This window comes from Gorilla gorilla, chromosome 1, assembly GCF_029281585.2.
Source record: "Gorilla gorilla gorilla isolate KB3781 chromosome 1, NHGRI_mGorGor1-v2.1_pri, whole genome shotgun sequence".
Lineage (NCBI taxonomy): Eukaryota > Metazoa > Chordata > Mammalia > Primates > Hominidae > Gorilla > Gorilla gorilla.
Genome location: NC_073224.2, coordinates 158078263 through 158093234, shown reverse-complemented (window position 1 = coordinate 158093234; position 14972 = coordinate 158078263). Strand labels below are relative to the sequence as shown.

General features: G+C 35.2%; 1 protein-coding gene across 32 annotated transcripts in view; it reads left to right on the top strand.

The window, feature by feature from the left end:
* Positions 1-14972, top strand: part of ADGRL2 (adhesion G protein-coupled receptor L2) — a 301782-nt gene that overhangs the window by 205064 nt on the left and 81746 nt on the right. For all 32 annotated transcript variants that reach the window (XM_063697514.1, XM_055369186.2, XM_055369127.2 and 29 more), the window contains one exon: positions 11185-11398. In XM_063697514.1, coding sequence (XP_063553584.1) covers positions 11185-11398 — 214 coding nt within the window. The remainder of the gene's footprint in view (positions 1-11184; positions 11399-14972) is intronic.

Here is a 14972-nt window from a genome sequence, read left to right as displayed (position 1 = left end):
AAAGACTTAAAATCCAAATTTTTACTCTGTTTGATCTGGGAAACCTGCCTGGGAAATACTTTAAATGAAGTCTCCACCCTAATGAGTTTTAGCATCAGTGACAAAAAAGGAGTGGAAACCTTTACCTAGCAATGTTGGAGTGAGTCACTGGATATGGGAACAAATAGCTCATTTCTGCATTTTTGCTTCTTATTTAATTATTTTTAAGAATAAATACATACTCAGGCTGGATGGAGGTGGGAGTGAATTAATGAAATTTCTAATAACAAAAGGATAGTAAAAATTATAAGAGATTATATTAAATAACATAGAGTTGGAAATAAATTATACCTGCGGAGATGATGAAATTGTCGTTTACTTATTTTGTAATTGTTTGCTAGTTTCTTTGTTGACAGTGAATACATTACAGAGTTACTTAAGAATTTTAATTTGCTAGGACAATGCGAATGACTTCAGATATTAAATTTTTGTTAGAAAGTTATTGATGTTAAACTGGTTTTAACTAGTTATAAAAAATAAATAATAATTGTAAAGAGTATTTCCTGTTTCCCTGTGAGGGTGGGAGGGGGACGGAGACTCTGGAATGATTTTGAACTCTAGCAGGTCGTCAGTCATTTAAGAGCATATTTTCATAGTTGAGTCCCACTGATTAGGGGACTCTGATGAAAATGTCATCTTTGTCCTGTTTATATTCTTTATCTCTTGATATCTGGATTTTTGAAAAAAACATTTTCTGATGATGTTCATGTGTTAAATTTATAAACTCAAAACTTTAATATATATATAAAAGATAAAACTGTGGTGTTTTTGTTTCTTTTCCTCTTAAAACAACTTTTATGTTCTTGAGTATGTTTAACATCTTCTGGTACATAAGAATTATAGTAGTAAATAAAGCATAAAGTAAAATAAAGTAAAAATAAAATGCCTACTGTGTCCCTGAATAAATAATATTCAGTTTCTGTTGAAAAGCTCAGAGTCCAGTAAGGAGGTAATATAAGTACAAAGACCCTTAGAATGTGTTACCTGCTCTGATAGAGGAGCTCATAATTGTTCATTCATTCCTATATCCATTTATTTAACATCTTTATTTTGTCACTCCATAAAGAACACTGTAAATTGGTCCTTTACTACGTTTTGGCATTATAGTAGTGAACCAGATAAATGACACTTGTCCTGAAGGAGGTCTCATCCCCCATGTTTGTTACTCAGGAACAGGGATTATTGTATTTTCGTTCCTTGTATCCCAAGTGTCTGGAAGAGTGCTAGGCACATAGTAGTTACTCAGTAGATGTTAATTGAAAGAAACAAAACAAATGACCCAAACCTAAGCTCAGGTTCTCCTTTCCGTGTTTTCAAGACCTGGTGTCTTGAACTGGGTTTTGAAGAGTAATTGTTGCCTAACAGAAAAGTGAGTGGAACATCCTGTGCGGAGGAGATAGTTTAAACAGAGGCACTGAATAATTGGGTAATATTGAAGCTCAGTGTGAAAGTCACTTTTTTTTTTAAAGTAGATCAGAATAAAAGTATTCTGCCTTTGTGAACTTAGAAGTTGTAACTACATACTGAGACTAATAGCATCTCTTTGTGGCATATATTATTTTTAATAGATGTGCTTATCAGGAATTTTTTTAAGTTAAGTATTAAACATAATATTTTATAACTGAAATATGTTTTCATGGTACTTGTGAATTATTAATTAGTGGTAGATAACTTAGAAGTTTTTAGGTAGGAGAAATTAATTTCTTTCTAGTAAGGAATTTAACCCCACGGTGTTTTTGACTCATAATGTGTACTTTCTTTTTAAAATGTCAAAAGGCTTTTCAGAAGTAGTAGTATTTGAAACTATCAGCTAATGGTTTTCTAAAAGTACATTTTTACCTTAGAGCATCTAGAGTGTCCAGAATTTTGTGACTCTTAGCAAATTCCCAAGTTGAAAATTTTTACCTTGTAGCTTGCATAATTGGATTGAAATATGTATTTTCATTATGCATGTATTTGTTAGAAAATATTGGTGTATTTCTTAGTGTAACAGTATTTTGTATTTAAGTTGATTTTACTTAAGATTTCAAATAAACTGTAAACATTCTTCTTAGAAAAAAAATTTTTGAAGTACTTCATTATTTAAAATATTTCCAAAATAATCAACAGCTTATTTAGCTGGGCATGGTGGCATGAGCCTGCAGTCCTAGCTACTCTGGGGTGGGGAAGAGGCTGATTTCGAGCCCATATGCTTGAGCCTAGAAGCTTGGGGCTGCAGTGAACTATGATTGTACCACTGCACTCCAGCTGGACAACAGAGTGAGACTCTCTCCCTAAAGCAGACAAACAAAAAAACAGCTTCTAAACCAAAATGACACATAAAACTAAGGCATATCACTTATTTGGACTGAGTTGATGATTGTGTAGTTATATGATCTTAAACTGTTGGAACACTTTCTTTTGCAACAGTTTCATATTTCTGTAAGCATTTGTTGGGTATTTCATGCTCACCCCACTTACATACAAATTGCAACATTTTCTAGGCCAGTGTGCTTATTCTGGAAAATGACATTGCATTCTTTTGTTTTCTGAATTATTTGCATAAGAACAATTTCAAAGGTGAAAGTAGTAGGTCTTTTTTACTTTCCACATGTTGTAGTTTAGGTTTGTAAGATAATACAGACAGGTGAAAGGAATTACATATAAGTAAGCACAAAAAAGTAGATGTTTTAGGGTTTGATTGATAAAGGCATTTCTAAAGTGGATCTAATTAAGTAATTAAAACAAAAGGATCTACAAATTTACACGAAATAGGTTTTTAACATTCTGCCTTGTGGTATATAAAAAAGCCTTATTACGCATCCTTGATTTTAAAAATTGTGCTTAGTTGGCTCCATGAATATGCAGAGATGAGTGAAAAAGTTGGACTATCAGTGACAACTTATCTTTTAGGTTTACTTTTAACACTATTTTCATCTAAGTTAAGATGAAATTGAAATAAGCTTTCTGGATGCTTCTAAATTTCACTTCAGCCTGGTTGAAATCATGTCCCCTCCTCCTTAAGTATTTTTCTCATTTCCATTTTAGGAAGAAATTTTGCTAACATATATAAACAGGAGTAATAAAGAGATTTCATATGCCAGCACTGGTAATAGACTATGGCTTGAGTTAATGTTTCAGCACGGCGTAGAGTCACAGCCTCACTCTCACAGAGGTCCCTGATAATCAAAAAGCACGGTGCTTCCTGGGACCCTCAAACAGCATGAGCAGCAGCAAACATGACAGTATTTAGTTCAAAGTAATTAAGAAAAACAGTACAAGAAAAGTTGAATTCTTTATAGTACAGCGTAGTAAGAACACTTTTATGGGAATGTGTGATTTTACAGAAATGTTTTAAGGAACAGAGTTAATGGAGACTTTGTTAGAAAAGCAAATGTTCCTCAACAAGCACTTAAAGTTTATCACAACAAAGTGTACTGTTTGTTGTCAGAGCAGCATATTTTCTTGCAGAAATGCTTATAAATGATGCCAAATTTAATGATAGAATTTCAATTCTGGTCTTACAAATTCCCATCCGGTAGCAGTGCATCTGTTTATTAGGAATTACCCCTGAATGTGAATGAGTTCAGTCTTAAGTTGCTGCACCTGTTGCCGGGAGGTATTTATTCCAATCACTAGCCTAAAGCACGGAGAGTTATATCTTGACATTTTATAGCTTGGGGGGAAAAACTGTCTTTTCAAAATCATTTGTTCAGAGAGGAGAAAATGGAGCAAAACAGTTCATTTTACTCTAAGCACCGCTATTTGGTGGTATTCACATTTGCACAGCACAAAGCTGCAATATTGATTTTTTGCTCACGGGGCCTCCCACCAGTTCTCTCTTCAATTGTCAGGGTTGCAAGATGGATTAGATTACATTTTGCTGGTTGGGATGCTTATTTTTTTGTTGTTGTTGAAATAGAAATAGACTGAAAATACGACTTGGGATGAATATCACAGTAATAGTGTGGTTAAAAGGCTTTAATTTGAGGATTTCTTTATGTTGATTATGTTCACCAAGCCATTTCCCTGACCATCAGACACAGTTTCCTTTCGTGTTCCTTTTCTTCCCCCAAGACTAGTAGCAGCCAGCATACCATAACGATGTTCTTTACAACTCTGTCCCCAAACCTGCTGCTGATGGCCATCATCGTTTGGAGAGGCATTAAAGTAACATTTAAGAACATGAACCCAGGAGCTGAGTTACTGGGTTTGAAATCTTAATTTCATTTTTATTGGATATAACTGTAGAAAACTTAATCTTTCTCTGCCTCAACTTCCTCCTCTGTAAAATGTTGATAATAATGTTACCTATCTTGTATGGTTGTTTTGAGGATTCATAATCAGGAAATATTTATACAGTCCTTATAGGGACTTCTGAGGATGGCAAATTCCCTCTAAAACAAGTGTAAATTAGAATTGTCAACAACAACCATTTTGGGAGCTGGAAAGTAACCAAAGCCAAACAACAAACGGGGAAACATTATTTATGAAAATCTACTAGAACTTCTAGCAGATGTTTAAAGCCTTCTAGCATGGGGCTGCCCCTTATCCCCCGCAATCCCTCCATCTCTTACTCCTTAACTATTCATTGTGGAAGTTTCATCAGGGCAAGACTGGCCTTCAAAACCAGTGGCTTTACTGCCATGAAGAGCTGACATGATTTGGGGTAGAGGGTGGAAACTCATGCCCAGCAGTGTTGTCAATGAAAGTAAACACTGTAGGGAAAAAAGAAATGGGGAAAACCTGTAGCTCTCCTATCCTTTGGTTGTAGTTCCAGTTGGGATGACTGGAAACCATTCTGAAACTTAACAGGGAAATCTTGGAAATGAAGAAGCCATAAACTTCCTGTGCATTCTTAACTAACTGGGAAGCTAAACACATGTACAGAGGAGACATGAGAGGACTTGGCAGCAAGTAAATAACTGAGTCTGACTTGTAAACTACTTGAACTTTTAATACTCTTTCTAACATACAATCACATCAGCAAAGAGTGGAGACTTAATAATGGGTCCATGGTTTTTGTGCAAAGTCTCTGCCCAGTCATTGGCTGACCACTAAGCCATGCAGACAGAGGTGATATCTAGGAGCCGAGGCTAAAAAATAAAAATAAGAATTTAAACGAATTAAAATAAAACAGTGAGCAAAGGTATAAGCAGCCACACACTGTGGGGGCAGAAATTCTGCATATTAAATACAGCTGAGATATTAAAAAGAAACCACGACTGCAGCAGCAATTCTCAGGGGAAAGAAATCTGAAACCGGAGTTGCTAATGGTATATTATTTAAAATGTATAGCTTTCAACAACAAAACATTTATCAGATACATAAAGAAACAGAAAAGTTGATCCATAAAATAGAAATTGCCTCTGATGTGGACCCAGTGTTAGATTTAGCATACAAGGATTTTGAAGCAGCTATTACAAATACGTTCAAAAATCAAAGTAAAACTATCTTGGAGAATTAAGAGGAAATATGATGACAATGACAACAAATACGTAGTCAGAGAAAAAAAAACTATTTTTCAAAGGCCTTAGAGACATTCTTTGCACATCTTAGTTATTATACCAGTGTGCTATAAGTAAATTAATATTTTGTTGTACGAATTACAGATAGTGTAGCTTCATCTGACCCAGAGATTGTGATTCAGTAGGTCTGGGATAGAGCTTCAAGATTTGTCTTTATAAAAAGTTTACTGGGTGATTCTGATGTAACCATATTTGGGAATCAATTATGTAGACTTGGCAAAGGATTAAAAAATATATATATATATATATATTTTTTGATGATTTCTTCCCGTGAGTCAGTATTCTGGATCATTAATGTGATACAAATAAAGGAATAAATAAATGTTTTCAGGAATGGGTTTTTATGTCTTTCATAAGATTTATTTAGTGAAAATGTTGGGTTTTAAAAATTGATACTAATTGCAATAATTTTATTAAAGGCTTTTCAAAGTTCCTTTGAAGTAGCATTGTTGGTGGAAGAGGTTGAGCTATATCCCTTGAAGTTTTCAGGAAAATAGTGTAAAATGGTCAAAGAAGGCACAACAATTTATATTTTTCTTAAAAATGTGTGTAAACTTTTTATTTTCCATCAGTTGTTTTGCCAAGATTAAGGACATGCCCGTGACATAGCCTCAGGAGCTCCTGACAACATGTGCCCAAGGCAGTTGGGCTACAGCTTGGTTTTATACATTTTAGGGAGACATAAGTCAGAAATCAGTACATGAGTGATGTTCATTGGTTCAGTTTGGAAAGGTAAGACAACCCGAAGGGTAGAGTTAGGATTCCAGGTAATAGGTAGATTCAAAGATTTTCCGATTGGCAACTGGTTGAAAGGGTTTGTCTATTAATAAAGACCTGAATCAATAGAAGAAAGTGTCTGGGTTAAGATAGGGGTTGTGAGGACCAGGGTTCTTATTATGCAGATGAAGCCTCTAGGTAGCAGGTATTAAGAGAGAATAGATTGGAAATATTTCTTATCATATTTAAAGAGGCAGTTCTGGCCAAACGTGGTGGCTCACGCCTGTAATCCCAGCATTTTAGGAGGCCAAGGTGGGCAGATCACCTGAGGTCAGGAGTTTGAGACCAGCCTGGCCAACATGGCAAAACCTCATCTCTACTAAAAATACAAAAATTAGCCGGTCGTGGTGGTGCGCACCTGTGGTCCCATCTACTGGGGAGGCTGAAGTGGAAGAATCACTTGAACCCGGTGGGTGGAGGTTGCAGTGAGCCAAAATTGCACCACTGCACTCCTGCACTCTAGCCTGGGTGACAGAGCAAGACTCCATCTCAGAAAACAAAGGGTGGGGGGCAGTTCTGTCAGTCTTAAGGTCTCTGTTTTAATGTTACGGATAGTCAGCTGTGTCAGAATTCCAATGAAAGGAAAGTACAATGAGGCATTTCTGACCACCCATTCCCATCATGGCCACAACTAGAGAACTTTTCCATAATTGATTCATGTTTATTTTCTCTTTTCCACTAAGTCATTGATTAAAATAGTTAACCTAGGAAGATGTTTTCCTGTGATTTGTGTGGACCCTGCTTAGTTTGTCACATGGACTTTTGAAAATTATTGTGACAGTACCTCACAATCTATATGGATGTGCACAGCACATCCATGTTAACAATGTTGTTATATTTATATTTTAAGAAAACAGAGCAAGTTGTTTATTAATTATCGATCACTTGAAATGTTAGAATAGCATGTGTACTTGATTAAAGGGAGCTTGCCTGTTTAGACTTACAGATTGAGGAAATTTTATAAGACTTTGAAATGACTTTAATTCTTCAGAAAAGGTTTTAATTAAAACCCAGAGAAGTAAAATGACTTTGCCCAAAGTCAAAAGACTGACCCATATACTCATACTTCAGTGTTCAGTGCTCTTTCCATGTGTACCTACAGTATAGCATTTGCTGTCTTTATATTTATGGTACACATGTTCACATTTCTACAAATACGATTTTCACTACTATTCATGTAGTTTTGTGAACCTTTACAATAATTATTTCCTGTCAGTTTTACTAATATATTCTTTGATGATTTTCAGATTGTATGAAGACTTATAAAATAAATCTTGTTATTTTATCAGCAAAATGGCTTGAGTAGTCAGAGTTGATCAGAGAAGGGTTCTGGAATCTAAGCTCCCTGCATGGGTTAGAATCTAACGTGTGGTAAGATTGAGACCCTAAATTTACTACTATTTGATGGCTTAGTTTCATACTCTGTAAAATTGGTATTATAACAGCAACTATTCCATTGTTTATTTTTTATGTTGTTGAACATAAAACAAAGTGATCCATATAAAGCATTTAAGCCAGTGCCAGCACATAGTAATTGCTTTGCAAGTAATATTTATTTCTCTCTTCATATTTGTTTTTTAAAGAATATATATATTCATTATATATATATACATTATATATATACATTATATATACACATATATGTACATTATATATATATACACATTATATATATATACACACACATACACACACACACACACATATATTTGGTTGGAAATACAGACTTTAGATAAGAGAAATGTATAAATATGTAACCCATCTGTCTTATGACAATTCCAGTGATACATATATAATAATAAATTGACAATTTATGTTTTTGGGGGGGAGATGGCATATAATTTTCATTGATAAGTAGTTTGCCTTGTTTTTAATGTTCACCATTTGTTTTCACTACCAAAGAAAATAGACATTACAAAGGAAAGCACATCGCAATTTATGTTGTGTTAAACAATCACTAGTTTAATTCAACAATTTGGTTCCACATTTATAAGAATTATGTATCATGTGCTATTGTAGGCGTTGAGATAATAACTAAGAGCCTTACTACAGTCTAGCAGGGTAGATATATATATACTAAAAGTGAATATGCACTGTATCACATGTTAATAAGCACATTAGTAAAGATTAATATATCTGCATATATAAAGTTTAATCGAAACAGGTAAGAGAAAGAATTTAGAAAAGAACATTAATGATTTAAATCAAAATACATTGTAGGATTAAATAAAGTGGTATTTGCTATTAAGAACTCTTAGTGCAATTTCTGTTGCTGTAGGAAAATACTCAGACTGGGTAATTTATAAAGAAAAGAGTTTTATTTAGCTTATGGTTCTGGGGTTCTCGGGTCGAAGGTGGGCAGCCACATCTGGTGAGGGCCTCATGCCGCTTCCTAGAATGGTTGAAAAGTGGAAGGACAAGGGAATGCAAAAAACTAATTCATTCCTTTGAGAACTAACCCAGTCTTAAAACAAAAACTTTGGGACTGGGCACAGTGGCTCATGCCTGTAATCACAGCACTTTGGGAAGCAGAGGTGGGCAGATCACGAGGTCAAGGGTTCGAGACCAGCCTGGCCAACATGGTGAAACCTTGTCTCTACTAAGAATACAAAATTAGTGTGGCGTGATGACACGTGCCTGTAATCCTAGCTACTCAGGAGGCTGAGGCAGGAGAATTGCTTGAACCGGCGAGGCAGAGGTTGCAGTGAGCCAAGACTCTGTCTCGGGGTGGGGGCAGGGGGAAAAGAAAGAGTTATAAAGACCCAGTCACCTGTTAAAGGCACGACCTCCCACTATGGCCACACTGGGGACTAAGCCTCTACTTGAGTTTGATGGGAACAAGCCATATTCGAACGATAGCAAGTACCATGATCTCTTTTCTCCAGTAGATTCTGTATTGGCAATCTACTAAATTATTAAAGTGCACTGATCTTTCTTTTCTTTTTCCTTACTATACTTTTTTTTTTTTTTTTTTTGAGATGGGAGTTTGGCTCTTTTTGCCCAAGCTGGAGTGCAGTGGTGTGATCTTGGCTCACTGCAACCCCCGCCTCCCAGGTTCAAATGATTCTCCTGCCCCAGCCTCCCTAGTAACTGGGATTACAGGCATGCGCCACCACACCCGGCTAGTTTTGTATTTTTAGTAGAGATGGGGTTTCACCGTGTTAGCCAGGCTGGTCCTGAATCCCCTGACGTCAGGTGATCCACCCGCCTCAGCCTCCCAAAGTGCTGGGATTACAGGCGTGAACCACAGCGCCAGACCTTATTACTGTACTTTTCTGGATGACTGTGACCAAAGCTTTAAGACTCCCATCCCTGAATTATCAAAACAGTAACACACTCAACTATGCCAATTCCCAAATAGGTTTCAAAAGCAGAGGAAAATTCACTTAGAATGATAACTCTAATCCTGCAAACTAACAACAACAACAACAACAGTTAAAGGGCTTGGGTTTTAAAAACCACAGTGCTTCATAATCAGTTCTATGTTTTGACAAAATAGTAAGAATTGTGAGTATGGCTCCAAGCCAGTCTTTTAATAATGTGTTCCAATATTCCTAGCATTTTCTAATAATAGATTTATTCTGTTTTATTATAGAATTATAATTGCAAATTGCCTCTGTATTTAAAATAGGTTGCATTTCAAAATTTTATTTGATGTCGTTTGTTTGAATTTTCACATAGCTTTTGCCACAGAAATGTGTCAGCTTCTGAAGCCATAAAAATATTTTCTATTAAAATAAATATGGTACTACTAGTTTAAGCTGAATTATTTGTATAGATATTTCAGTACAAGGTCAGGAGATGGAGGAAAAAGCAGAGTGTGTGTGTGTGTACATATAAAAGTTTATGAACTTGTTGGGGAAGAAATATATTTTGGAAGGTTGGCCTGTGTACCATTTGTCCTGACATTTACCCAGCTCTGTTTCTGTATCCCTTCTGCATTAGTAGTGCACCACTCCACGTGCTACAGTACTCTCCGCATACTATAAACCTTGTTAGTGAAAACCTACCAAGGTTGGGGTTTGCCACAATCTCCTGAAGATTTCTGAGTTCCAGATTAGGTATTCTTTTCTTCCCTCTTCAGTCCAGTTACACCTTTAGTTTTCTCTGAAGAACCGAGAGTTCAGCCAGGTTTGAAAATTGCTGCTTTTTAAAATCATACCAGTATGTCACCCAGTACTGCTTTGGAAGAATATACTTACATCTCAGAAAAGATCATGTTCAGGTCTTTGAATTTGTTGAGTTGGGTGGGAGCAGTGCTGGCTCCTTTGAATGTCCATCTGCTGATTCCTTTCAGTGTCAGTTTTAAATAAAGGGTATTTAAATGGAAATAAGTTATTGTGCCATAAGCATCTTATTGTCATAAATATCTTAGTTATTGTGGGGAAAAAACTGCTAAGATGAAGGTATTTTTTAAGATAATGCAATAGCAATTAATATGTATACATTAAATAAGAAAGTAAGGCCAGTGGGTGTAGCAGAGCCTTCATTCCATTGCACAAATGAAAATTCTTTCTTGATTAGTAGTTATATTTTCTGTTTGTAAAACTTGTCACCGTTTATAAAATCCATGATTAAATTTGTCATTATTATTTGGATTTACTAAAAAAGCCATTTAGTTTCTGATTATTCAGAAAGTAATTTGTTAGGGTATTTTGTAAAGATGAAGAGTCCAAGTAAAGATGAATAAAAAATAATTTTCTGACATATTGTAGAGAACCAAAAAATTATTTGATAAATGCCTGAATTTTATGACATCTCTTGACGATAGACATGAATCATATTACTTGAAAATGCTTTACTAAAATAATTTATCTTATAAATGAATTACAGTTTAATTTTCTTTCTTTTTTATTTTAAGGTTTCAGCAGAGCAGCTTTACCATTTGGGCTGGTGAGGCGAGAATTATCCTGTGAAGGTTATTCTATAGATCTGCGATGCCCGGGCAGTGATGTCATCATGATTGAGAGCGCTAATTATGGTCGGACGGATGACAAGATTTGTGATGCTGACCCATTTCAGATGGAGAATACAGACTGCTACCTCCCCGATGCCTTCAAAATTATGACTCAAAGGTAAATATTCATGTGTTAATGTCCCATTTGAGCTATTATATCCAAATTAGAAAAATTATTACAGTTATTCCAAAGCGAATGGATATAGACCATATCCCAGCCTACTTATTAAACTGAGTTGGGTTTTTACCTACTAATGTTGATATCTACACTTTATATTTTCATCAACATTCAAATATGTAAATCATTCTAATATAGCTTGACATGTATCAGAATATGTAATACGTATCTTTTTGTGTTATATAAACATAAAATAAAAAGCAAGAATAATTGAAATGTAATCTTAGTTTTTAAGGCTTCGAAAATTTGAAATACTTTTTGTAACATCAAGAATGTTTAAGTGCCTGGGTCTTTGGCAATAGTTGCTACTTAACTTTTTTTTTTTTTTAATTAATAAACTTTGTTTTTTAGAGCAGTTTTAGGTTCTTAGTAAAATCAAGTAGAAAGTACAGAGATTTCTCATATGATCCATATCCACACACAGAGTGTTTCTCAACTGAAGATACTTTGCCCCACAGCAGTACATTTGTTGACAGTCCATGAACCTACATTGACACATAATTATCACCCAAAGTCCATAGTTTACAATAGGATTGGCTTTTGGCATTGTACATTTTATGAGTTTTGACAAATGTATTCACCATTGTAGTATCACACAGAATACCTTCATGTGCCACATAATGACTTTGGTTAGTGATGAACTGCATGTACCATGGTGGTTCCATAGATGCTAATGGATCTGAACTGTTGCCTAGTGACCTCTTAGCCATCATCAAGTCGTAGTGTGACACATTATCTTTTCTATTTTAAATGTGTTTAGATGTACAGACACTTAACATTGTATTATAATTGCCTGTGGAATTCAGTACAATAATATGCTATTCAGGTTGTCGCCTAGGAGCAATAGACTGTACCTTATAGTCTAAGTGTGTAGTAAGCTATACTATCTCAGTTTGTTTAAATACTCTCATTGCTGTTCCTGTAATGATAAAATAGGCTGACAATGCATATCCCAGAAAGTATCCCTTTGTTAATGATGCATAACTAGTTTCACTGCCCTAAAAATCCTCTGTCCTTGGCCTGTTCATCCCTCTTATGCTCCTAACTACTGGTAGCCACAGATATTTTCCAGACTGGCTTATTTCACTTAGTAATATGCTTTTACATTTCCTCCATATCTTTTGTTGGCTTGATCATTTCTTTTTAGAATGGAATAATATTCATTGTCTGGATAAACACAGTTGATCCATGCACCTACAGAAGGACATATAGGTAGTTTTTAGGTTTTGTCAATTATGGATAGAGCTACTGTAAACATCAGTGTGCAGTTTCTTGTGTGAGTATAAGTTTTCAGTTTATTTGGGCAAATATAGTACAATTGCTGGATTGTATAGTATGAGTATGTTTAGCTCAAAGTGGCTATACCACTTTCCATTTCTACCAGCAATGAATAGAGAAGTTCTTATTTCTCCACACTCTTGCCAGCATTCAGTGTTGCCAGTGTTTGAAATCCATTCTATTAAGTGTGTATTGCTGTCTTATTGATGTTGTAATTTGTAATTCCCTAATGACATAAAATGTTTAACATTTTTTGATATACTTATTGTATACTTAACTGTCATCTGTATATCTTTTTTTTCTTTCTTTTTTTTTTTTTTTTAAGACAGAGTCTCACTCTGTTGCCCAAGCTGGAGTACAGCGGCGTGATCTCTGCTCACTGCAATCTTTGTCTCCTGGGTTCAAGCAATTCTCATGCCTCAACCTCCGGAGTAGCTGGGATTACAGGTGCACACCACCAAGCCTGGCTAATTTTTTGTATTTTTAGTAGAGACAGGGTTTTACCATGTTGGCCAGCCTGGTCTCAAACTCCCAACCTCAGGAAATCCACCTGCCTCGGCCTCTCAAAGTGCTAGGATTACAGATGTGAGTTGCCATGCACGGCCTTGTATATCTTTTTTGTATCTGTTTAATCTTAGCCCATTTTTAAAATTGAGGGTTTTTTTTTTTAGTGTTTGGTTTTAAGAGTTCTTTGTATATTTTGGGATAACAGTCCTTCATCATATATCTCTTTCTCAAATATTTCCTCCCAGTTTTTGGCTTGTTTTCTCATTCCTTCCAGTTAAGAGTTATCATTTATATAGTTAAGACTTAAAACATACAAACAAGCAAACAGAATTAAATAACAAGTTCAACTTAAGAAAGCATAAAACTAAGTATAGAATTCCTTGTATCCTTCAACGAATTATAGGTAAAATATCCTTTTAACAGATTAAACACTTTCTGGCTTTTCTTCCTAGCAGATTTGGCTTTACTCAGTAGGTTAGAGAAGTCATAGAGAAGGCTGTCAATATGACAGATGTGTTAAGCCAAGATGCAAAGTATGTTTTTGAATATTAAGTGGGAATTTCTGCCATCTTCAAATAATATACAGATAGTTAAGGTAAACATACTCTGATTAGATTCTATTCTAGATTTCTAGTTCAAACCATTGCTTGTTTTTTTTTTTTACCTTATATGTTGGCCCAAGATGGTTATAAGGAAGAGACCAGTTGTCTTTTCTATAAAATTTAGATGCAAGGAAAATTTTGCCCACATTCAAATTCAGGATCATTCAAATTCAAGACAATATAAAATTTGACATAATTGTTTGAATGTTCAAGGTACTGTAGTTTGTATTAAGGTGTTAAAGATGGTTATAAATTGGTGTTTAGCCACTTTGAAAATAGTACAGTTGCCAGGTGCAGCGGCTCACGTCTGTAATCCCAGCACTTTGCGAGGCCGAGGCAGGTGGATCACCTGAGTTCAGGAGTTCAAGACAAGCCTGGCCAACATGGGGAAACCCTGTCTCTACTAAAAATGTAAAGATTAGTCAGGCGTGGTGGCAGGCACCTGTAATCCCAGCTACTTGGGAGGCTGAGGCAGAAGAATCTGTTGAATCCGGGAGACGGAAGTTGCAGTGAGCCAAGATCACGCCACTGAACTCCAACCTGGGCAACGGAGTGAGACTCTGCCTAAAAAATAATAATAATAATAATAATAATAGTAATAATAATAGTACAATTGAGTAAGGTAGAGATGAATATAAAGTATACATATGTCCTAATATGATAGACTACCTCAATTCCTGAGTTGAAAGGTAAACTCATAATTTCTACTTTATTGAATTTGAGCCGTTTTTTTTCTTCACTGAACCCCAGTTTATTATAGAAAGTAGATAATACATCATTGGTTAATTTTGTGTTTTAAAAATGGTGTGTTTGAGAATGTGTTATAAACTTTAGAGCTATATAAATGATACCTCTTAACTGGACTGTTGCCTTCCCACATATAAGTATAATATAGAAAACTGCTGAGAATGGATATCATTTTTTCTGTATTAGATACGAGACACCTAACTCTTGGCACCTTTTTTTTTGTTTTAACTGTGGTACTCCGGGCATCTTTATTAGAATTTTCCTATATGTAAGATAGTATAAATAATTATTGCTTATATAGAATAACTTGTCCTTTTTTTAAAAAAATAAACTTAAAAATCCCAAAACCCTGGTAGTTTAGCAGATTTTCCCCTTTATAT